The sequence below is a fragment of the Lampetra planeri genome, chromosome 28 (assembly GCF_965212315.1).
Source record: "Lampetra planeri chromosome 28, kcLamPlan1.2.h2, whole genome shotgun sequence".
Lineage (NCBI taxonomy): Eukaryota > Metazoa > Chordata > Hyperoartia > Petromyzontiformes > Petromyzontidae > Lampetra > Lampetra planeri.
Window position 1 is genome coordinate 2203545 of NC_136134.1, and position 25938 is coordinate 2229482.

At 46.5% G+C, this 25938-nt stretch overlaps 1 protein-coding gene across 7 annotated transcripts in view; it reads right to left on the minus strand.

The window, feature by feature from the left end:
• The window catches only part of GMPS (guanosine monophosphate synthase), a 36299-nt gene extending 19446 nt beyond the window's left edge, over positions 1 to 16853 (minus strand). Inside the window, exons 1-2 of one of the 7 annotated variants that reach the window (XM_078607653.1) lie at positions 16647 to 16842; positions 13614 to 13713 (exon numbers count right to left, since the gene is read on the minus strand). Coding sequence is in view for 1 of the 7 variants with exons in the window: in XM_078607648.1 (XP_078463774.1) it covers positions 16647 to 16673 (27 nt within the window). In the remaining 6 variants the exon portion in view is untranslated. Of the gene's footprint in view, positions 1 to 13613; positions 16322 to 16646 lie in introns of those variants that run through there. The other 6 variants (XM_078607654.1, XM_078607650.1, XM_078607651.1 and 3 more) reach the window with 6 other exon arrangements.
• Positions 16854 to 25938: the final 9085 nt, after the last annotated feature.

Sequence of the window (25938 nt, forward strand, 5' to 3'; positions counted from 1 at the left end):
GTCTCTTTGAACAAACGAGCATCATTCGTCGTTCATCCCCTATGAGCAGCACTTATCAGGTGGTGGAAGATCCACCTTGCCATGGAAAGGATGAGTCTCTCCATAAAAACAGTGCTATCAACTTCCCGTGGAAGTGTTGGAGCTCGACTCAGCATTGGACAGCTCCAAGTGTTTAATTTAATTACAGAGTGCTAGTAGGATAACTGAATATATTATAAACAAAAAATATACAAAAAATTGTATTGAATTGAGGAATTAAACAAGTAACGAAATTAAACTAAGGGAAGAGGTTCATCGGGGGTCAATGACGTTCATCCCACCATACCTCACACGGACGTTTCCTTCCTTCTGCTAAGATCATGGGGTCGGTAACCAAAACAAGAGCAGCCATTTTTCTCAAATTCGGTAAAAAACCCAACATTCTAAGAGCCGCAGCGCACGTGAATATGAGACGGCGGTCACAATAAATAAATATCGCCACGAGACGGTCCTTAAAGAGCCGCATGGGGCTCTGTAGCTGCAGGTTGCTGACCCCTGGTCTAGATCCTTTAGCTGTTCCAGTGTCGACACCGAATCTCCAAGGGCCGCTCTTCCAGTCTCACCACCACTACCGCCACCACCACCGCTGCTATCTGGCTTTAGGTCTTCCCCCCTTGGTCGCCGACTTCTTGGTGTCCCTCCAAAGCCCGTCTCAGTAACTTGCCCTCCTCTTCTATCCTGCACACATCGCCCAACAATCAAAACCTTCTCCCTTTGTGAAAATATTTACACAGTTTCTTGACCCACATTCTATGACTATTCGATCGCTATTCTATACCACACCTACCACGTTGTGCTTACCCTATGCCAAAACAGCTGCCGTTGAGTGAACACCGTCACCCCCCACCCGAACCCCGGGCTCGTGGTGAAAGGATAAACTGAGCGGGACTCCTCGTCGAGTGCCCACTGCGCTCTCCTGGCCGCCGTTTTAAGAGAGGCCGCAGTGGAGGCGGATAAACGCAGCCCCACGCCAACCCCACTCCCATCGTGGCTGGCGGGGGGTCAAGCGCACGCCTGTTTTCTCCAAACAACTACACGAGTGTCCACAAAAGACGCAAATACCGACCCGCGCCTAATCGGTTTGCGGAGGCGCATGACTGCCGTTGGCTGGCGTCCACGCTCTCTCTCCTCTCTCTCTTTTGCCATGAAAAGTGCATCCCGATCGTCAGGGGACTGACTCAGGATTTCGTCTGCTCGAGAGGTCTCGACGCACAAGCGTTTTGTTGGCGAAGCAAAGTGGCACGCTGTGGTTGGAGTGCTCAAACTGGCAGGTTGGAGGGTCCTGGGTTCTTGTCTCAATTGGTGGGGGGGGAAGAGGGGGGGGTCGACTCGGAAAATATCATCCACGGGCCGTGGGGATGATGAAATGTGAAGCGCTTCGTGGGAAGTCAATTGTGTGGTGGTAATATGGAGGGAATGGCTCCTGCTACAGCAATGTGGAATTTATGGCACTTGCTAGGGCCGTCAATGGATATGAGCGGCCCAGTGCAAGATTGAGCCGGGAGGCGCTCCGACTTTACTTTGCGCAAAAATCAACAGCGGTTGTTCGAGAGGAACCGCCCACTGCCGAGGGAATGTGGAATTTCCACAACTGGCTCTGTAGCTCGATGATGCAAAAATAAATCAGATAAAATGTTTCATTTATCTAATATCTCCAGAGGAGCTGCAGCCAAGAAATGGAGCGTTTATAGTTTTATATACATTCTTTTCATTTCACTAAGTAATTAATAAAATTTTCTTGCAAAGTTTTGCCACTTTCTCACACAATGGTTGCATTGTGGTGTACAGCGATTAGCATGACCCGCTTTCCAATAACTCCCAAAAATCAATGAGTTAATTTACATGAAAGACGTGATGGGGGAACTATTTAAATGAGGCCAAAGTTAATGAAAAGATCATCTGAAAATAATTGCCTACAAGCACGGCTCTCCAATCTTTATTAACCAAATTTAATGTTTAGTCTTTTTGTATACAGGAGTCATAAAATAGGTGTCGCTGTGTGAATCAACCAAAAATTTCCATGGACAAGTTTAGACTGGTCCCCACCACAGAAATGTTAAATTCCAACCACTGGAACATAACCGTGAAGAGACGGATACTGGCCCATGCACGGTTAAGCAGAGAAACTGACTCTTGTAGGAAGTTGACAGTGGTTGGTCAAAGAATCAATGGTACCTGCCAAAGTAATAGGAATTGTCATAAGCTGGCTCAGGGCTGTGAGTGGACTAATCTATATATATGTAAAATAGTCGAAAATTGTCTGTTTGTGGGTTTGTGTGTGTTCGCGCGCTTGCGAACGATTTGCCTCTCCAACGGTGGGATTAACGTACCACGCCGTAAGCTCCGCGGTGAGCAAGCGGTATTCCTTTTTCACATCAGTCAACTTTTAATTTGTATAATTAGCGATTTAGTGCGATTTTTGTGCACTTTCCATTTATGTATTTATTTATGACGCGTGCACGACCATACCAACTCACGCGCCTTTGGTGGGGGGATGGCCCATGTCAAGTCGCACGCTTTCGATGAGAGTGAGGGGGACATTTTCTTTCGCGTTAAAAATGCTATAAAAATACACTAAACGCTGACGTTAATTCTTCACTGTGTGATGTCCCCCCCACCCCGATGCGTGCAGTTATTACTACTGTAGCGTCGGTGTCAGGCATTGTATATAGAATTGTTATGCACACTTACCTGTAGTAGCACACGTGTCCATAGGGGGTGGTAACCCGGGATAGGCAGGATGAGCCGGGCCATTGGGACACTCAGCTCTCACAACCCCAAGAGAGGGGTTGGGGGAGATATTCCAGAGCCCCCTAGAGAGTTCCAGAAGGGGGGCGTGGCCAGGGGCGGGGAGACCTGGCCACGGGTATAAAAGCCGGATCTCTGGACGAGTCCGGCCGTCTTCGTCAAGCTGAAGAAAGAAGACCAGCTTGGCTAGGACGCTGGGAACCCCCAGACCCGCCGTCCTTCTAAGGGCCGGGGCTGTAGTGGGCCAGTGGTCAGACCCTGGGAACCCCCGGGACCCGACGTCCTTCTAAGGGCCGGGACCGAGTGGGCCAGTGGTCGGTCGGGACCCGAGGACGTTGGCTGGGTCGGGTCAGATAGCCTCCCTCTAGGTCCCCTTTAGCCGGAGGAACATGAGGGTAGTCCCAGTGATTAGGACACATTAGCCCGAAGCTATATCTCCGTGGGTATCGGGACGAGGGGCCGCCACCCCTATGTGTTAGGGATCTGTGTATCCCGCAGCTATCTTGAATTAAAGCGTTGCCTCAAGCGCTCCGTCTCCGGTCTCCCTGGAACCCACGACACTACTATACAGTCGCTAAATGCTACCACTATAGGCCGTAGATATTACTGCAGAGCGGCCGGGGACATCGTCGCTGGGGGGGGGGGGGGGTCAGTGGTAGCAGCTCAGCCCCAACCTGCCAAGGTACCACCTCGGCCGGCTGGACAATCTAGGCGAGGCCAGAGACTCTGCATGGGACTAGGCCTCACCACGCCACTCTGTCAGGTGAGTACTTTGTGCTATACAGTCGATATATACTGCTATGGAGTCGGTACGCACTGCTGTAATCATAGCAGGTACCACCAGTCGGTATGCACTGCTGTAATCATAGCAGGTACCACCAGTCGGTATGCACTGCTGTAATCATAGCAGGTACCACCACAGTCAGTACGCACTGCTGTTAGATTTTTAAGAGTAGTTTTGAAATATTTTTAAGACCCGGGCAACGCCGGGTACTTCCCACTAGTATATTATATATAAAAAGGCCCTTCCAGATTCATATTTTTTTGTCATTTGTTGGCAAAAAAAAAATGCAAATGTAACACAACTTATGTCAGTGTCTCTCTTCTTAAAACGGGAGAATGGGTCAATTCCATCACCACTGGTGACACTGGGATATCAGTGTAAATTCCACATTCCCATGGCAGGGGCCAGTCTATATTTAGGATGACCACTGCCGATAAAACTGGACTGGATAAATTGTTCAAGCAAGTTTTCACCGCATTATAAAGCGATTTACACACACTGAGATAGAACAGTCTCCTGTGGCAAACATCAATCTCCAACACCAACTGTTTACACGGGCGGAGCACACTGTGACAGGAGCGCACGACACAGTGAGTTCCACCACAATTTATCTACAAGTAACCTTTTCCTTAATTTAGGAGCTTTCGTGACTGCAGGAATTATTCTTTGTTTTTTTCGGTTAAGTCACGTCTAAAAATAAAATAATAAATTAAGAGAGAGGGAGGGGGCAGAGAGAATTAGCATATCAATGAGTGTACGGCAACGTACTGCTGTTGCAAGTAAGATGACAATGTGGAACGGGCACGCAAAATTGAAAACGGGCACGCAAAATTGAAAATTAGGAGACAGGCACACGAAAATTAAATAACCTAGCAAAATATCGAAATGTGATGTAATACAACACAGAGAGTCGGTTAACACACAATTAACGCGATATTTTGCTAGGTTATTTAATTTTCGTGTGCCTGTCTCCTAATTTTCAATTTTGCGTGCCCGTTTTCAATTTTGCGTGCCCGTTCCACATTGTCATCTTACTTGCAACAGCAGTACGTTGCCGTACACTCATTGATATGCTAATTCTCTCTGCCCCCTCCCTCTCTCCGTCCCCACCCCCCCTCTCTATATTTAAGGGACCGTCACAGAAACGACCCCTCTCTTTGTGCCGATTTGTGTCCTCTCTCTGTGTGCCGTTGTGATGTCTGTCTGCTTGCATGTCTGTCTATAGTTTTCTAGTTAGATTTTTGTTGCTATTTCTTTTATACCTGATGATGATTGCTTGTTTTGCAATCGAAACGTCGTAATATGTTATTTTAATTTATTATTTTATTTTTAGACGTGACTTAACCGAAAAAACCAAAGAATAATTCCTGCAGTCACGAAAGCTCCTAAATTAAGATTGAACCACTTCTACGGGGAAGTTTTAAGCTTATCCTTTTTCTTTCTGACTATTTGTTCTCTCTGCCTGTGTCCTCTCTTTGGAATTTTCACACTTAAAATTCTAACTTAGCAAATTTTGAAACACGTAATCAACCAGGCTATGCGTTAATTGTGTGTTAACCGACTCTCTGTGTTGTATTACATCACATTTCGATATTTTGCTAGGTTATTTAATTTTCGTGTGCCTGTCTCCTAATTTTCAATTTTGCGTGCCCGTTTTCAATTTTGCGTGCCCGTTCCACATTGTCATCTTACTTGCAACAGCAGTACGTTGCCGTACACTCATTGATATGCTAATTCTCTCTGCCCCCTCCCTCTCTCCGTCCCCGCCCCCCCTCTCTATATTTAAGAGACCGTCACAGAAACGACCCCTCTCTTTGTGCCGATTTGTGTCCTCTCTCTGTGTGCCGTTGTGATGTCTGTCTGCTTGCATGTCTGTCTATAGTTTTCTAGTTAGATTTTTGTTGCTATTTCTTTTATACCTGATGATGATTGCTTGTTTTGCAATCGAAACGTCGTAATATGTTATTTTAATTTATTATTTTATTTTTAGACGTGACTTAACCGAAAAAACCAAAGAATAACCTTTTCCTTCTGTATAAACCGGCTTTGATCGGCTGTGGGCAGCGAAGAGCATGACGTGAGATGTGCAGTGCAGCAGTTCAGAATTGTGCAGGCCGCACGACTAACAAAATGAGAGAAAATGTAATTATCCCGGTGGCATGAGCTTCATCGTTACTCCCTCTCATATGAACATGGCTGCTGGTGGAGCTGTGAGAGTGCTTGACCCACAATCGGAAGGTTGCATCATGTTCAAATCTAGGACAACAGTCGAGTCAGCCATGTGTTCTCCACGGTTAATAAAAAAATAACTTCCACTGAATCACATGATTGTGTGAAGTCAGCAGTGGTTGTCAGATGTGCAAACTGATCCCTATGATGGGAATGTCAAATTGTGACCGTTGACCATCAACAAAAATTAGCACTGCCCCTTTGCTTGTTGGGGCAAAGGACCCATCTTGCCTTAAATTGGACTATCGAGATAATTGATCCCAACCCCTCATCTGGCGCATGGGTTTGAGGTTGCATCGCAGTCGTGCAGAGGACTGTAGGGGCAGACTTCCACCGACCGAAAGCATCAAAGTGCTGCCCATTTGCGTGCTTAATGTCATGCTCCACTGTGGAAGGCGGTGGCTCTCAGACCAACAGAGTTGCGAGACAGCGCCACACAGCAGCACACTCAAAGGTACCATTGGGCGTGTACTTTTGATGGTCTATTAAAGGAAGGCCTGTTATCAATTCGCCGGGAATGTGTCCAATCTCGTCAGATATCGGCAGCTAAGTCGGGTTGAGCAAGGTTTGCGCTTGAAGGCTGACCACTATGCACAACAGGTGCTATAGGCTGCAAGGCTACGTGGAGGTCAGTGCAGCAAAATCCATTGTTGTAACTCACCTCTCCGCTTCCTTCAATAACCCGCACTGACAAGCATGGTGAAGTATGGTAAATGACTGCATGGTGTGTGCAGAAACCCTAATCCACCAGGGCGGTGGAGGAGAACTGATGATGTTCAACCCAGAAAGCTTCACACACCGGGTCCTCACGACTCCTCTTTGACATGTAAAAGTCAAAATGTCTCCTTTCTCAAGCTTAGTGTCGGGTGGTGATTATCTTTACAAGTGGCACTGTGAGGGTGGTGGAAACTCCACATTCTTATGGTGGGAGCCAGTCACATACAGGAATGGATTTGGCAATATTCCACTGACGCCTATAATTCGTGTAGTTGGAATTCAACTAGTAATAACGGACGTACACGATGTTTACAAAAACTGTGCAAGTGCTGCAAATCTGGTTGCGCATTTTAAGGTAACAGGTTAGAAAGATAAAGTCATTCACAAGTTTTTGAGAGAGTGTGGTTTAAATACCGCCACCCCAGAGACGTACACCTAGCAGGAATGGGCCTGGTGCTTGCTCGAGTTGCTAAAAAGGATTGGCAATACACTCCACAGACACATGCAAGATTGATCAATTAAGACTAAGGAGTCGTGTTCACTATTTTAGCCTGGAGACCATCACAGTTTTCTAGGCTCTATCACGGGACAGTCACATTTTGAGATGTTTACCCCTAATATGTCAGAAGTACACGTACACAAAAAAACTAACTCTGTAAAGATATGTTTCCTATTTGCTGGACTGCCTGCTGCAAGGCACATCACTATGTGCAGCCCTGTGGTTAACCTACTACTCAATCCACAATCAGAAAGACACGAGTTTACTTTCCCAGTTGGGGGTCGACTAAACCCATCACTCCTTCGGGGGTTGTAAAACAGAGCGCTACCTTGTAGAAAACGAACAGCGGGGTTGTCTTGTCCGGCAGAGAAACTGTCTCCGTCATGTTAACGTGGAATCCCCCCCCCCCTGCTAGCTCGGGGTGGCTGACAAGAGTACCGCCCGACATTCGTTGGAGCAAGTAGACGTTTTTTACTTCCTAGCTGGAGATTAAGCGAAGCAGTGACCCAGCAGTGTGCTGTGTTGAGCACAATCCAGTCTTGTTCCCCCACCTCCCCCCTCTTAAGTGCCCAAGGCTGCCTGGTGCCACGAATAAAGCAGACGCCTTGGACGCTTCTACACGCACAATTTAACGCACTCCAAAGCGGCTGCAGAAATCCTGGGCGGGTGCGGCAGTGAAAAGCGCACTGTATGTGCCCGAGTTGCGGGGCGTACTAATGAGAACCCCTCCCCAGTCGTGCTCCATTTAAAATCAATCTCACCTCCCCATTCATTAAGCAGTGCCTTATAACCGAAGAAACACTACACATAATAGGATACAATTTCAGACAAAGGACCCCACTTCAGAGCAGGGGGGTACAGCCAGATTGAGTGACTAAGCGGTTGGTGATCACACTTTAGATATATGTGCCCGAGAAAAATAATATGCCAAACCCCCCCCCCCCACTGCCTGACATTGGGCCCTTAACGATTCACAGATTCATCAATTCAGTCGGATGATTATGCTCACATATACATGCACTGAATTGCGTGAGAAGCAATTAGGAAGAATGACAAACTGTTTGTCACATATGGGCCAGCTGGGAATCAATTTTAGAGTATTTTCGATTGGTTCAGAATGGATAACCAACAAACCCCGAGAGCGGCGGTGGCCAACCGGTGTCTCCCGAGCCACACGAGGGTCTTTAATCCGCCACGTGCGGCTCTATCGAAGGGGCACGTCAAACGCACTATCCCAATAGTAGCAAAGAATAATGAACGTCTCCCGTACGATGTCAAAAACTGTAAAAATATCGACACACTTTTACATATATACACTTGGCTCTTTGCAGAACTCATGGGTACTATTTGGCTCTTGGTCTATTATAGATCGGCCACCCCTGGCCTAGTGAACATCCTTTATGTGTAGTGACATCGGGGATGTCACTGTATGGTGCCGGCCCAGGAGGGCCGTGTCGTGCGATGTTCTTACGTCGCGGACAGCACCGGGTGGGTTGCTTTGTGATGCCGGCTTTAGCACAGCACGGCGTGCTATGCATCGTCATCGCGTACACCCCGTAGGCGGGTGTAGTACCAGCCCTAGTGGGGCTTGGTGAGCGCTGGGATAGCGCGGGCACCGCGCATAGCGTGGAGTGCGGGCTCCCACAAGGGGGAGCGGGAGAGTGGCAGCCCAGGGACAGGGTTGCCCTGGGCCATGGCACTCTGGTTGACCACGTAGACACGTGATCTGGAGTGTCCACAGAGAAGGCCCCAGGTGGGGGGGGGCTAGGGGGTGATCACGTGTCCGGCGAGAGCACTCGAGGGGGATCCAAAGGGAGCTAGAACGCTCGAGAAGGCGAGCAGGGCCAAGGGCGGAGCCGGCCCCGACCCAGGAGGATATAAGGTGGGTCCCTGAGAGGGACCGGGGTCGCTTCGTTTTACAAGCTGGAAGCTCCACGTCTACAAGCTGGAAGCTCCACGTCTACAAGCTGGAAGTTCTACATCCTACGAGACATCAACACATGGCCGGGGACCCGAGTGAGGGTCCGACCCTTCGTAGCTGTAACTCCAACGTATCGTGTAGTTAGCTGGGTGGTCACCACCCCAGGCTGTATCTGGTAAAGGGGCAGTTACCCCTTAGTATAGACGTGTTACAATAAATGTGTTGCCTCTGAAGAATAATGTCTGCGACTCAGTTGGACTCACTACACATGTTCCAACGTCAGGCTCAAGACCGTCTCATCTTCTCCTCTATACACGTTTGTGTATAGAGGTTTCCCTCGCTTTATTCGGTTGATGCATTCGAAAAACAAGAGCGCACAAAGCGGAAATACGTAGCAAGAGACCAGTCGCCCAACTCAAAAGACAAAGCGAAACCGCATGAGACATCTGTCTGCCGAGTAGCGCATACAGTACGCACATTGTCTCGCGTCCGACCGCATACAGCGTATCATGGTTATAAATAGGTTAGCTACATTTACGTGAAATCGCACCAACCAAACCCACAAAGCGCAGGAAGCCTGTATATATACATATATAGAAATATTTTATCCATATTCCACTGTTATGTACAACATACTAATGAAGTAGCAATTTCACAATAAAAATAAAAGTTGTATTGTATAAATTATACACTTCATTCCATATTATAAAAAACAAATATTCATCACCACAATCAGCCTCGATCAATCCACTGCTGGATGGAGGCATAACTCGACAAATATTAGCAGATCTCAAACGTATCCATTTGAGACTCCGTATCATCGTTGCAGGAGTTAACAGACAACACGTGTTGTGTAGAAGCAGCCGCTGACTGCCCCGATCTCGTCAGTGCACACTAGTGGATTCACAAGCTTGTGAAGCGCTGAAACGAGGTCACGAGTTTTCCCAGAATAACGTAACGCGACGTTACAAAGCAGTTGATTCGATGTGTTTCTGATTAGATATCGTTTTCACCACAACGCCACCACATTCTAAGTCGTGTCCCGAGGCGGTTTGGCTTGCTGAGATCAGCATTGTTGGAATCTAGCTAACAGTGGGCGCATTTGGAACCGAGAAAGTTAGTATAGTAGTCGAGTAAGGGTCGAGCCTGCATGATCCCACCCCTCCCCCCCCTGCTCAATCGAGCAATCTCTGTAGTTTAGGCGAGATGTCAAACAAGCATAGATTTGTGCCTCACAAATACATGGACCGAGGTGACTCAGAGCTGCAGTGCCGGTTACACGATGATGACGCCATACTCACTCATCTGTGAGCCCGCTGTAGTGTTGCATAAGTGTAAATGTGGTATTAAACCAACATCATCATAAGCCATGGTCTTACACTGCTGGATGTACGTCTCCCCCAAACCGTCAGTATTTCTAATGGTCTCTTGATGCAAAAAATCTACCTAACTCCTTGACAAGAGCTGATCACTCCATTTCTGCAGTTGATGTCCCCTCGAACATGTTCCCTCCTTTGGCTGACACTCTGTCATTATTCTCAACTGTGGACCATCATTTCTTCAAGAGACATTGCCCACCTAAGCCCGCTTTAAATGTCTTATCAGCCAATACATTGTGTCTCAAGTCAGACATTACTCCTGCCTCAAACATCCGTCTATTCACACTAAAGTTGCTCTCTGCCATTCCAAAGTATTTCACGCAGTAGATATAAATATCCTTCCCTTCACAATGTGTCACAATTTCCTGCATTATTCCCATTGCTACATTGACACGCTAAGTCCTTCACCACCCCCATTCTCACTCTAACCGATTTGACAGGCACCTCTGGATTACAGAGGTTCTCAAGAGTACACCGCTGCCGTACAGCAGTGGTTCTTGGCCCACTATCACACCTTGAATGCTTCCAAATACAAAGCCATCCTCGTCAGCCCCAGGCAGTCTCACCATGTCCACACTCCCTTCTAGCATATTGATCGCCGGCTCCGCAATCCATTTCTCCAACTGCATCCAAAGTTCCTTGGCATCACTCTCAAATCCGCATTATCATTTTGACAGCTACACCAACCACATCATCAGATGTTGGATCCATCACCTGAGGGCCCTTCGTCATTGATGTCCACTCATCACCACTGAATTCGCAATACCATTTCCTGCAGCAGTCAGGTCTCACCTTTCAACTCCATCCTTATTGTATCTTCATCAAGTAACCTCAATAAACTCCAATGGTTGTAAAACTATGCTCGCCTGCGTCATCCACAGCACCTGTCAATCTTGGCTAGATTCCGTCACTTTCGCTTCACTCCTTCCACTGGCTTCCCATCGCCGGCAGGGTCAGTTACAAGATATGCTGCTTGTGCCACCATGTCTCTACTTTTCTGTCGTCCACCGTATGGCTCTTCGCTCCCTTCACCCCATTACAGCTCATGGTAGAACTCTCCGCACAGACACTCACAACCTCCTCTCTACACCAAGGTGTCGTTTCTCCAGGGTAGCTCTGCCATTTGTAACCTCATACAACTTCACATTCACAGCATTCAATCTATATCTACTCTTAAGAGACACTTAAATGCTCACTTCCTTCGCCGGTCTTTCGAGTGACACGGGATTAGGCTCTGCACCTCAGGGTTAAGTTCATTTATCTCCGTGAAATTATGTGCTTGTTACAAATTGCATTATTATTCCTATCGACGGCACGTACTACATTTTGCAGCACTTACCTGTTGAACAACCAGCAACAATTTAAGCCAGGGATCAACAGCGAATTACAATGTGTGGCAAAAATTCAACTGACATTTAAAGGCAATCAACATTAATAGAACTGCAGACGATTGCAGGGAGCTAAAATGTGTTCCCCCACAAGCCAAACATTATGTATGCAATATATATTTACTGTGCAAAAGCAATGCCATAATGAGCAACTATGTATGGGTCTGAAGTAAAATGGAAGTGAAATATAAAAATTTGCTATTTTGCCGGATTATTATTACAAGCCAAAGTCTCTGAAAATTATGTTGGGCGGAGTTCATCTACATTGTTCAGATAGCGATGGAAATTCCACATTTCTATGACAGGAGCCAGTTAAACCAAATAAACACAGACTTCTTACAAAGTGGTACTAATTTTCAGGAGGAACCTGCACTTGAAAGTTTGGTCAATTGCTTTTAAAGAATTATTTTGCATGGGGAAGGAATCCAGAGTACCATAGAAAAGCAAACGCATGAGGGGATCGCCTTTCAAAAGGTCCACTGACAGGTTAAAGAACACACTATAATCTCATAGATAACCAACAGCCTCGAGCACTTTACATATCTGCGTGACCCACCAACCACTGCCTCCAAGGCATTGGAAGGCATCCCCACACAATCACACCAGGCTCCACCTCGGTCCCGCATGGGAATGACGATGACCTGTGCCTGGTATTTCAACTCGTGACCTTGTGATTGTGAGTTGAGCGGCAAGATTAGCATTACAATAGATCACTATCCTTTGGCTTTTGTACTGGAGGTGACATACACCTACTTTGTGTCCCCTTTACAATAAAGACATTTTCCCAGATGCAGGTCATAACCCCTTAGGGGGCAAGAGAAAAGCCTCGAACTAAAATATAATTAGCATCATAAAACATAAAATTACGGAAGAAAGGGAGTTGTCTAAGAGGGGCTAGAAGTAATAGTTTTTCAAAGTTTAGAAACCTTTTCAATTTAAATGTCTTTTTTTTGTTTAAATGGAATTAGTTGTTCGGTCCAAACAAATCCAGCACTAATTTAAACAAGCGCTGCGATATCAGAATGATTAGAATAAAAAATATGTCTTTTTTTTTCTAAATCCATATTTTGAAAAACAAATGATAAAATGAATAACACTTACCATCCAATGGCGGAGCCAGGATTTTCAGGTAGTGGGGGCAACCCCTCCAGCAATGAAAAATTATAGGAGTTGTTTAGCAAGTAAGGACTTGTCCCTTGCTTTTTATTCGACACGTGTGCGGCGATGGCGCAGCCATCGATCGAGGGTCGAATTCGAACAGTGTGTGATCGGCATCGCGCTCGCTGAAGATATGCCTTCAGGGAAGTCGTGTACTGTATACGCAACTGCGCACAATTCTGAGTCACTTATAACTGCTTTGCCGTTACTTATTGCCACTTATCGACTCAGACTATTGTCCTATCATCTCATAGAGTCCCTGGCACATACTAATATGCTACACAGTGGCAGTGGGGGTCGCAAAATGGCGATTTATTACTAACAAACCCCAATTATCTGATCGAAATTAGGGATTTCGATCAGATCATTAGGGGGGCACGTGCCACCCCACCCCCCCCCACTGACTCTGCCAGGGTTACCTCCAATGACCTACAACTACCCTAATGTGCGCATCGAACTGGGTGTAAGACAATGGAACTCCCAACCGAGTTATTTTCATGTCACGTATTTATTATTAATTCATTCCCCGCTGAAACAAGTGATGATGGATAGCGCTCGCCCGCATTGGTAGTGGAAATTCCACATTCTCACTGGATGAACCAGTCTCTCCATACAACAACCATAACCGACTTCGCACACGACGGTTAAACATTTGATTTGCAATCATGAGGTTCACCAGTTTGAATCCCAGCTCAGGCCACAATCATAACCCTTTCACATAAGTCCACAGTTTTTGATGACTTGCCCTCACCAAGGAAATATGGAGTTAGCACCACAGGTTCAGGGGCTTTCAATGGAGATGAGCACCACCCCAATGCTTCTTTGAGAAGAGAGACGCTTGGACTTTATTACTACTTGAGGGATGATAACACAGCAACACAAAACTTTCAGCAATACACTTGTGGTCTTCTATAACGCGGCGGGAGTTGTTGCATTCCTGAAGAACTCCGCGTTATGGAAAAATCACGTTATAATAAATAATATAGTTAAAGCACAGTCCGCGATAACACGTGAGATGCGTAACGCAGGCTAAACAAAGACTGAGGCGCATGGGTAGCATCTAGAAGCATCCAGCAGCATCCCAATGCCTTGTGCGATGCTACTCTGAGACAGCCGTACAACTGCTTATTCCTACTCGCGCTGCGATGTAGTTCCGTTCACTCGATCGCGTTATATCGAAATTCGCATCCGCGTGATAAAAAAAGTTCTCATATATTCAACGTGCTATATCCAATTCGCGTTATGAAAACACGTGGTGTTACAGAACATACTGTACTCAAAACATGCCCTCTTGATTTAGCACATGGGTGACCTTTAATCATTACGCAAAAGCACACACACCAAACCATTTGAGACAGTTACACAGCACACACAACGTTTGAGACAGGAGTACACAGCACACCAATGTGTCTCATTTATACATGCGGCATGCACACAAAATCGTCTGAGATGGGCACAGAGCAAACCATAAGTAATCTGAGACAGACAGACAGAGCCCACATCCAAAAGTCTGAGACGAGCACACACAACAGACACACACTGCCGAGTTCAGACAAATAGTAAATCATTTGAGATACAAAGCACTTAACACAGGTCACCCGATACCATCACGATAAGCACTAAATGTCCATTCCTTCACAATAGAAAGACAATTTGTCCTGTGAGCGTGTGCGCCCGGCTGCTGCTAGAGGGCTGACGGCAGCCGTATAATCGCTGCTGTAATTTAAGCGATCGCTTAAAAATAAACACGAAGCGAAAACGATTTCACGCAGCTCCATCACGCGCTGCAGACACCCGCAACCCTTAAACAGCACACGAGACTGACTCTCTTGCGGCCCCATTTACACGCTCCAAGTTCAACTCTGAAACAGACAGTTTGCATTCGTCACAAGTGCGAGGTTAGGGTGAGATGTTAACTACCTCGCCTGGTATACAGGATGTTGTGGGTTCCATCCCAACGCTGCATGTCTCTCTCCCCGTGGTCGCGTGGATTTTTCTCCGGGTCCTCCGAATTTTCCCTCCATATTTAGAAACATACATTTTTAGTATTTGGCTGCTATACATTTCCACGTAAGCCACTTCGTTGAGCTATTATTTGTGGCCAAGTCAATTCTGAAGAACTATATAGCTCAGTGGGGCCTATCCTGGTAAAACATTTTTTTTACATTTTCTTGTTTGTTATTTAAGTAAAAATTCTGGACCATTTGAGAGTGCTTAAGCCGCTGTCACCAAATAAAACGTCTTCAGCGGATGTTTATTTTAGTTTGTTGTGAAATATATCAGGAGAGCGAAAGATATCGGTGTTATCCTCGTTAAGATTTGAAGGCTTCAAAACGTACAAATGAGTAACTATCCATGTGCTAAATATTACTCTGCAGGCAAAATTATCCAGCAGAAAGGTCCGGCTCACCCATATAAATCGGGACGTTTTCGGCATCATTGTCAACAATGCAACTGCGTGTAAAATATAACTTTAAAAACCAAGATACTACACTGTACTAGGCTGTAGTGAAGTCCAATACTTTGAAATTTTTGACCTAAGGCATTGTGGTCAATCAATGTTTGATCAGTCGCACTACGGCAGGAATTCAACATCAGTCAGTGGTTAAGAATATCTCCACAATTTTTGTTTTCACAGCCCTCGTGTCAATCCACCGCTGGATTAAAGGCTTCGACAACACGCCGTGTCGTACATTGGTGTTTGTTTTTACCAAACGCCACCAACATTGTCAGTGCGACTTGGTGGAAGACGATCTCAATCACCAGTTCAAGATATCGTCCGTTACTATTTGCCGGTGTCCGTGAATCGAACCTATGGTTGGGCCGAGGTCACAGCGCAGCGAAGTAACGAAACATCGTCACGGGTCCCACCATCCCAAATCCCGCCCTAGTAACGTGTAATTTGCCACTACTGGCTCTGCACTGATGGCGGAAGAGCACCTCTCGCCAGATTCGTCCGAGTGGTCAGTGCCAACGCATCTTGGCTTCGTGAAAACCCAAAGGAAAACACGACACGAATGTTCTAATCGTTATCGCGTGGATGTAATAATTACATTTATATAGCGGCTTTTCATCAAGGATCTCAAAGCGCTGTGCAGGACACAGCAGCAGCAGACACTCAGCATACAAATTATAGTATAAATACATTTTAAAATTAATTTACTAAAATAACCAAAAGTTTAATAAGCGGAAGCGTATAAGTAGGTTTTAAGGTGCATTTAAAAAAATGTCCACAGGCTCCCGATATCTCGTGCAAGAGCTTTAACTTGGACTGTGTGCAGAGCCAATCGACTGCAGGACGAAGGCCCCTTCTCCCCACGCCGTGTCGGCCGTGGGGGGGCAGGGGTGTAGGAGGTTTGACCATACTTCACCAAGCTGGTCATTGCCGGTTGAAGTGGAGATGGGGATGGGGGTCTTTTACATGGACTTCTCGCACAGGCGAATCGCCCCGTCGTCGATCCGATTCCTTTAACAAAAAGATGCAAACTCTCGCACCTTAAGATTCTCGTATCGACGTATACATAATTGAGCCCTCCTGTTGCGAACAAAGAAGGGTCTCTTCGCCCGGCGTCCTCAACGCAAAGCAGCAGCAGCACGCGTGAACGCTACAAGACGAACACACACACTCACTAGGAATCGACATCGCGCTGTTCGACACAAACACGATTCCCCCCCCGTAGTCGTCAAGAATCGATTCCGCATCCTACACGCGCGCACGTGGAATCGACGCACCGCCGCGAGCCTCCGCCAGCAGGCCGCGGCTAGCGCCCGCTCGCTTCAGCACCTTCGTCTCGCCATTGCAGAGCGCCATGGAGGTCGTCGCCTCTCCTCCGCCGCGTCTCGTCGCCGCCTCCGTCGCTCACCGCCGCGCTCACCGACTCGGCCACTCGCGCCTCAGCAAGGCGCCTTCGCTTTGGCGCCCAAAGTCCAAACGCGGAGGGGGGGCACGGGCAGCCGGAAGTGGTGGTCCGCCGGGCGGATGTGACGTCGGAGACGAGCGCGGGGGGAGGGGTCTGAGGTTTTGTGTGGGGGGGGGGTGCCGGGTGCCCCGCCCCCTCTCCCTCAGCCAGGGTTCTTAGGGTTCTACAGCACGTGGACTTGATGTAAGTACAGTAACCTGCTATGATGGGTGAATTGTTACGAGCAGAACTCTGTGATGTCTCTTAACATTTGAGTATATATTTGATTGAGCCTATTGGCAAGGTCCGACTTGTTTAAACAAAGTCTTCTAGATTACACCACATGCTATTGGTTGTATTTGATGGGTGTATTGAGATACAGTACAGTAAATGTGCACGTGTTATTTGATAAGGGTTATACAGTACCGTATATGGGGTTAATTTGAGGACAAAACGGATGTATTGTAACTGGATAGGGTTCTTATGCTGTCTTTGATTGAGAAGAGCTATTGTAACGGAACAAGAGTTCTATAGTTTATATGTGGAGTTAATACTAGGAATGGCTTTGTTTTTACAATCCAGGTTTTTTTTTTGGAAAGCATCATTTATGAACCGGAGAATAAATGCAAATCGGACACATGGCAGTGACTGTTCAGAAAAATCGACTTGCGTAGGACACATTTCTGCAAGACTCAGCAAAATATAACACTGCCTTAAAAAATAAAAACCGTGGCGACGTTTCAGGCAATGGTCCTTCATAGCACACGCGTCAGTACGTGGTGTCCCATGAAGAAGACCCATTTCCAGAAACGTCGCCTCGTATATCATTTTTTAAGGCAGTGTTATTGATGAATGTATTGATCATCATTAGACGTATTTTGCCATGTATTGACTTTTTGTACTGTGTCTATGCACCACTGCCAACGCAACCAGCAGCATCACCATTGGTATACTTCTGAAAGGTGTTGGTTATTGGACGAGACTGGTAACAGAGTGGGCAGCAATGTTATGTAAGGATCATCCCCCGAGAGGGCGACCAGCGTGGACTGATGAGATTGGCATATTGCAGACGCGAGTTGGATTGTCCCATTGGCGGACGATGGATGGGGGAGTGGTGACAACGTGGAGTCAGCCAATTTTAGAAGACAATGTCAATTTATCCCTTTGCAAGGAATAGAAATGAATGACATTGCGTGTAAGATCACAGCAGTGCGGCAGCGCGTTCTCCGCTTGCTGTAGAGGCTTGCGGTACGAATCCAGCAACCGGTCTGATTATTTGTGCGGGTTTAATAACAATTTTTTTTAACTTAATTATTTTATTTTACTAGGTATGCCCACTGAGCTAAATAGCACATTTTCAGTAGCGACCTGGCTGTCACAAATGATAGCTCAACAAAGTGGCTTATGTGGACATTTATTGCAGCTAAATACTCTAAAACGCGTGTTTCTAAATGCGGAGAGAAAGTCTGGAGGGCCCGGAGAAAAATCCACGCGACCACGGAGAGAGAGAGAGACACCGCAAACTCCAAATATACAGCAGCAGGCGTCAGGGTCGGGATCGAACCCACTACTACCTGTATACCTAGCGAGGTAGTTAACATCTCGCTACCGCCGCACGCATCTGCTTACAACTACCCACGCATCGTCTGCTTCACTCAGAGTGAATTTGAAGGATCCCCTGACGTAATTGGTAAGAGTAGGCCACGTAGTGTCCCAGCGCCAGGGTCTAAACATGCCAAATTAAATGACACCGCACATTACTGAGTTGGGATTATACACAGGGGCAGGCATCGCCCCCTACTGGCAGGATAATGCCCCCGGTCACTCTTGCAAATGGGACGAACTTAGTCTGTTGCGTTCTGATCTCGTTAAAATGTTACGTGTGATACAAACTGTTCGATAAAAAGTTATCTAATAAAGAGATCGATCTAAGTGTAATTGCTTTTATGTAATGATCTACTTTAATTTTCGATTTAAAGCTTTCGTGACTGCAGGGATTCATCTTCTTGGTTCTTTCGGTAAAGTCACGTAGAAGGGAAGTAATAAAATAATAAAAATAAAACATAATATTTTATTTTATTTCATTGTATTATGTTTTATTTTTATTATTTTATTACTTCCCTTCTACGTGACTTTACCGAAAGAACCAAGAAGATCTACTTTAACTTTAAACTATAGTTTGTCGAAAAAAATGTACAACTCCAAACAAACGTGTGAAGCATACTTGAAACAATCTCGTATTCAGTGTATACATTTTCTAAAAAATCCTATTCTAATACTGTCTGTAGCTCGTAACCTCTCTATAATTCACAGCTTCCTAATCTACTTCTGTCCTTTAACACACAATTCTCACTCCTTTTGGTCGCTTCCCGAAAGTACATGCGGTGCACTCCTGACATAATGAACGCATCACCGCTTTGTTTTATCTCAACTTGTGCGAAGTGGCCTCGAACCTTGGGAGGCATCAAAGGCGCTTTCAACAATGAAGATTGTCATCATTGCTAACTTGTCTCGATGGCCGACACGCGCTTAACGTCAATCAGCCTCGACACGTGCGCATAAACCACCATCAGTGATGTATTCATGCAGTATATGTATCTCCCATCCTTTCCCCTTGCTAGGGAAGCAAGGTCACGATTTGAAGTTTTCGTGACTGCAAGGGTCGATGCTCTTTGGTTTTTTCGGTAAAGTCACGTAGGTAAAAAATAAAATAAAAATAAATTAAATCACGACGTTTCGGAGGCAACACAAGAAGACAGAAGCTTGTCTTGCCTCTGAAACGTGGTGATTTTATTTTGTTTTTTACCTACGTGACTTTACCGAAAAAAACTGAGTATGGACGTCTCCTTCGTACATTCGTGTCTTGACGTAAACAATAACTCGCGTATTTAACACAGTCAGTCTCATGGCCTTCGGGTAGTGCGTACATTTTGCAGCAATTATTCAAGTACTGTGGACCGGTTTTGACATGCAGTGTCTCATCGCAAAAGAGGTTTTTAACCTCAAGGTTTTTTTTTTCCTGGTTTAATAAAGGTGAAATAAATTAATCAGCAGAGCCAGGTTTTCATGAATAAATGTCGATTCACTTCCTAATTTAGAGGCAAAGACCCGGTCTGTAAATGGGTCCAAGTTCCACACAAATTTATATCCTAATACTTAACTCAAAACAATAATTCGCGTCAATGTGGAGAATATAAATAGCTATGATGTACAACTTCTTTTGCACCGTACGTAGCCAACCGTGCTAATCAGTGGCGCGGATTTTTTTTCACGGTGAATCAGTCAACTACTGTTGCAACATCTCCATATATACAGTCTCTCCACTAAAACAAAGAAAATGAATGTCTATTTTTAAAGGGTTAGAAAGGGAATGTATTCAATGAAGCATTTTGACCACAGAGAAATAAAAGTCATAGGGTAACGAATCAAATAGGAGCGTGGTCGAACTCGGTGGGGCTCCCAACCAGTGGTCCGCGAATCACTGATGGTCCACAAGGCCGTGGTGGGAAGTGGTCAGTGGCACTGTTGTAGATAACATTTTTACTGGTAGGAACCACCTGGTTCCACCAGCCCACAGGGGATTATTGTGTCCGTCCGTCGTGCATCAAAAAATGGGAGGGGTGGGGCTGGGTGGAGAGGGGAGGGTGGGGAGGGGCTGGGTGGGGAGGGGAGGGTGGGGAGGGGCTGGGTGGAGAGGGGAGGGGCTAGGTGGGGAGGGCTGGGTGGGGAGGGCGGGGCTGGGTGGGGGGTGGCTGGTCACCCCGTGGTACCCTGATAAAACTCAACGTTTAACCTACTCACGCCGACTTGTGCCCACTCTCACAGTCGGCCATATTTGCGGAATACACCACGCCGCCGTTGACCCTGACCATTGACCGAGCAACCCAACGTTCCTACCAGCTCCCTCCGCAGGAATGTGTTTATGTACACAGGTCACCTTGATTTATTTTCAGTGCAAAGGTATTATTATTGCTCGTGTTATTTAGACTTTATCAGTGTGGTTATAGACTGAGTTTAAGACAATGCTGGTCCAGCTTTACATCAAAACATGGCCTTTGGCAACTTGCCCCATGTTTGGTAATGGAGACATTAAGTACACTTTTTCCAACAATCAAATAAAAAAAGTCGGGCCTATAGAATTTCAGTCTTTTATATATGTTAAGCACACGGCGAATCAGTGTTACAAGAGTAAACGTGTATTAACACCAGAGTGGTTTACGGACGTGAAAGGGTATATTCAGTGAACTGACCCATAATCATAAATAAATTACGTGATGAATCTCACGTGTAATTGTGAAACGGAGTCCACCTGGCAAGGGAGCTTTATTGTTTAAGCCACACAACACAAACTAGGTGGAATATTCTCCACGGAAAAACTTCGTGTTCACACCCTATCCTTGATTGGGGGCTATAAAACATTCCAGGTTTTCCAAGGCCCCCCCCTCCCTCTCACCAATCGCGTGGCACGCTCCCTCTCAGCTCCTCCGAACCACCCTCCTTACCCATTTTACAGCTCTTTACCCTTCCTGAATCTCTCAACAAATCCTCTGCGTCCCCACTGTGCCGATTATTGATTTATTAAGGGGACTTTAGAGATCTTTACAATTGTGCACGAACCAGCATGTTGCAGCCAGAGTAACGCAATAGCGACTCGGGGATTGGACCCTAAGCCACACGCGCACATTAGGGCAGCTGTATAAAGATTCGTGTTTTGGAGCTCTCTTCAGAGTTGGCAACACTAAAAACGGAGGGGATTGAGCAAGCAGTGTTGCGTTGTGCGGCGTGTGGGCTGATGTCGTGTCTCTTGGTCCCTTTCAGAGATACGAAAGCAACCCAGAAGAGCACTTTTGAATAAAGTGTTGCCATTAAAAGAGCCACTCGTGGTCCCTCTTTGTGAAGGTGTCCCAGCCATCTCAGCCAGCCGCGTGGTATGGAAGGGGACAAGGACTCAGCGTTACACAATCGTCCCCGATTGTTTTTGGAATGCTAGCCGGTGCTAGCCGGGGTCAAGTTTTGACAGATTTGTGCATCCCTACTCAATGGATGGCCCCCATTGTAGTTGAACACAGGCAGTATGGATATTATGGGTGAGATAGTACACAGAATGGATGAGACGAACCAGTCAGTCTGGTAGATTGGTGGCCTGTTGCAGATAAGCAGGTGATTTTTTTTAAATTAAACAAACTATGTATAATACTACATTAACAGTGGTGTACAATTAACAAAAAAAGTATTTATTAATTATTTATTTTAAGGTCAGCGTTATGGACTGAAGTGTTTTTTGGAAGAGCAACAGATATGCATAGAAACAACAACATTCCCCAATAACAATGTGATCTTACAATAAAGCATAGACGTTTCGGGCAATGGCCCTTCTGTCTAGCACATAGAGAGGCCAGCGAGATAGAGTGAAACATAATGGACAACACGTTCCACCGTGGAGCCTAAAGATTAAATTTAAACAAGTTTGCTGAAGACCAGTTATTTTAATAGCCATATGAATAGTTACACTAATAGCGGCTATTGAGTAACAGACACACCCTTAAAACGATTAAGGCGTATAAATAAACTACATTTACATGTATATTAAAAGTGTAATTATGATAACAGATGTTACAAGTCGATGATGCACTGATAAGGCAGAGAGAGAGAGACTGGCTGGCCGGGCCACGTGTTGGCCCAGCCAGGGTGGAGGGTAAAGGTCGGTAGTGTAGCGGTCACGAACCACGGCCACACGAGTTCGATTCCCGCTCACGGCCAACACCAGTGACGAAGATTTGAACCGCTGCTGGGGTCTTCCCCCTTAGGTCGAGTTCCTGCTGTGTAAAACATCGGACACGAGGAATTGCAAGAAGCGGCCGGGCGTGGAGTTTCTGGCCATCAATCGCCCAACCCTGCCGCACGCCGTGCCGGCCTTCATAGGTGCTCGCTAACAGCACTTGACACAAAAGTTTGTTAAGGCTACACGGGGGATCTTTGTCTTGGGGAGGGGGTGGAGGGGGTGACGGGGGAGAGGGGTGGAGGGGGGCACAGAGTGGGGTAGAGAGGGGCTGGGGGGGGGTGGAGGGGGTGGAGGGGGCTGGGGGCTGGCGAAGAAGGGGGATGTGTGGAGGGGGCTGGAGGGAATGGGGTTGGAGGGGGTGGGGTGGGGGTAGAAGGGTGGGGGCTGGAGGGAATGGGGTTGGAGGGGGTGTGGGGGTAGAAGGGGTGGGGGTTGGAGGGAGTGGGGGTAGAAGGGGTGGGGTTGTAGGGGGTAAAGGGGTGGGGGTTGGAGGGAGTGGGGGTAGAAGGGGTGGGGGTTGGAGGGAGTGGGGGTAGAAGGGGTGGGGGCTGGACGGGAGTGGGGGTTGGAGGGAGTGGGGGTTGGAGGGGGTAAAGGGGTGGGGGTTGGAGGGAGTGGAGGGAGTGGGGGTGGTTAGAGGGGAGGGGGGTGAGAGGGGGGGGACTCTTACTGTGAAGTGGCGCGCGCGCCCGGCCACGTCCGCGCGCGCCTCGCGGCACTGCTCCCTCTGCGCCCATTGGATGGTTCCGTCTGGCCTGCTTCAGGGGACCGCGACAAATCCGCTCCGGTCTCGCCTATCCCCCAACGTTGACATACAACAACAATAATACATACATTACAGACTCGGCACGCATTCGTAGTAGTTGGAGAACACTCAACACATTCGACAATAGCACCGCGCGTGTGTGGTGTGGGCTTGAAAGTGAACATAGGCGACGTTTCGGGCAATGTGCCTACTTCACATAGCATAGAGAGGTGGGAGTGGGAAATGATTGGTGGCTCCACTTATACACCAACTGCTCTCTGCTCACAGCTCTCTGGCCTCTATGTGCCGTGAAGAAGGACCATTGGCCGAAACGTCGCCTATTAAGGAATGTATATTTTTAAAGCCACGATGTTATTGACGAATGTATTCAGGTTTTGTTGTTTGTGCATCGCCAACACATCAGCATCAACGCTGCCTCTGCCAGCATCAGGAGCAGCAGCAGCAGCGTTCATACATTTTTTATTGTTCCATGGAAAATCCCGGATAGTTTGCAAATGAAAATCCGTGGTGCATCGGCCCTGAACACCAACATCAAAGTAATAGGGAGGAGCAGGGTAACATCGGGAACAGAACGCGTCGGAGTTCCAGGCAAAAAAATAATGCGTAAAGAACAAAAAATATATTTTAAATAAAAAAGTGTTTTTTTAAGACGACTGAGTTATTATCTTTTCTTCAGAGCTGCATAGCTGTCAACCCCTTATCAGTGCCTACCTTATTACAGACCAACTCAGACCTTATTAGACACCCCGTGCCCTTATACATTTCAATGTTCATCCTACAAAGTCCCATCACAACGGAGAAACCAAAAAAGAAAAATTTAAACAAATTTAAATGGCTGTAGCCATATGGACCTGAAAACTCAATTTCCCTGCACAAGAATATTGGATAAACCGTATGGGTTGAGAGGGATGGAGCAGGCTTAACCATGTGGGAACTTTTTTAGGAGCCAAATAATCTGAACGCATTTTCTCAATGTGGAGGGCAACATCGGAGGAACTGGAGAAAAATAAATCCACGCTACCACGGAGATACGGAACACGCGAAATCCAAATATTACAGCAGGCACGATCAGGATCGAACCCACGAGACGTCCTGCAGCATACCCGGTGAGGGAGATGACATCTTGCCACCTGAACGCCAAAAAATGCAGGCGTATTGCACCAAAAATAATGACGAGGTAGTGAATGGTTGGAAGAAGACGTGTGTGTGTGTGAGCAGAAGCAGAACACGATGGAGCAGATGCAACAACACAGTTTACCATCACGGGAACGCCAAGAGTAACAGCAAGCGGGCCTTCACAAAATACTTTATGAATGGAACCGATCAGACAAGTAGATGTGGATCCAGTTGCTTCCACACTTTGAAAAACGTAGGCATTTGAATCTTTGTAACTTTACATCATGTGCTGCAGGAGTCAAATGCTCTGGGCAGGTCGAGGGAAAGGGGATGTCACGATGACGACGAGATTCAAGACTGGCGAAGGGAAAGTCACTCGTTTCGAGTACTGTGGATGTGCCCTGTATGTTTCTCTGAAGCCAGATTGCTTGAGATGGAAAAAGGTATTTTTTTTAAGATCAGTTGATTTGTAATTTTAACATCTTTTCAAACATCCTGCGATGATATAAATTGTGCCAGTAGTTTTTGGAGTCATCCGAAGCACCGCTTTCATGTTCGAAGGCCGTTTTCCATTCAAGAGAGACGGATGCCTTAAGAAAGGAAAGGTTAAAAATATACATGGGCTAGGGATGTTTGCAATGAGGTTTGCCATATGATGGAGGGCAAATGTGGACAGGCCATCGGAACCATCACCATAGGACATTTTTTTTAGAGAGGAGAGCATGGTTAAGACTTCAAGGTTTTAGATTGGTAGGAATTTAAATTTATGTTTAGTGGGGGAGGGAGTTAGAAAGGTCATTTGGAGGGTCAAAAGGTGTACCATTAGACGGGGAGGGGCCTGTGCCGAAGATATTTCCTGCAGATGCAAAGTGCGAGTTAAACCAAATTATAATTGCAGTTTGATCAGTAAGACAACTTCTACTTAGCAAGGGCCTTGTGGTAACTCCACATTCAGCCGTGTTACCTTCAGGGGTCTTCCTGGCTTTCCAGAAAACTTTGGGATCAGCTTGTGAATCCAAGACAGTGTCTGGGAAACACCGTTATTTTAGCCTGCTGAATTATCTTGGTGCAGCGGTTCCTTAATACTCAGTGATTGGTCAAATGTTGTGTCCAAATTAGTTTGTTTTGTGAGCGTCCATGCTGTGTTTGTGGAGCGTATGAGTTGGGCGATTTCCGGGTTAAACTATGGAGCCAGTTTTTCTTAACTCTGAAATTTTTCACCGCAATGTGTTTGTCAACTTTGGAGAAAATTGTCTTTCTTAAGAAAGACCACGCAGTATGAAAGTGGAGATCTCACTAACAACGAATACATCGGAATTGGCAAGGTCATGGGCAAAGGTCTGACGATAAAATATTTTAAGGAATGTTTGAAGATGATTTTATGTAGGAGTTTAGGTGGCTTTGAGTGTCTGATACCACATGATTGAATGATCACTAAGCTGGTTTCCCAGAGAATCCACTTTCACGAAGCGTTCAGCAGCGTTCAACAAAATGACATCCAGAATTGAAGAAC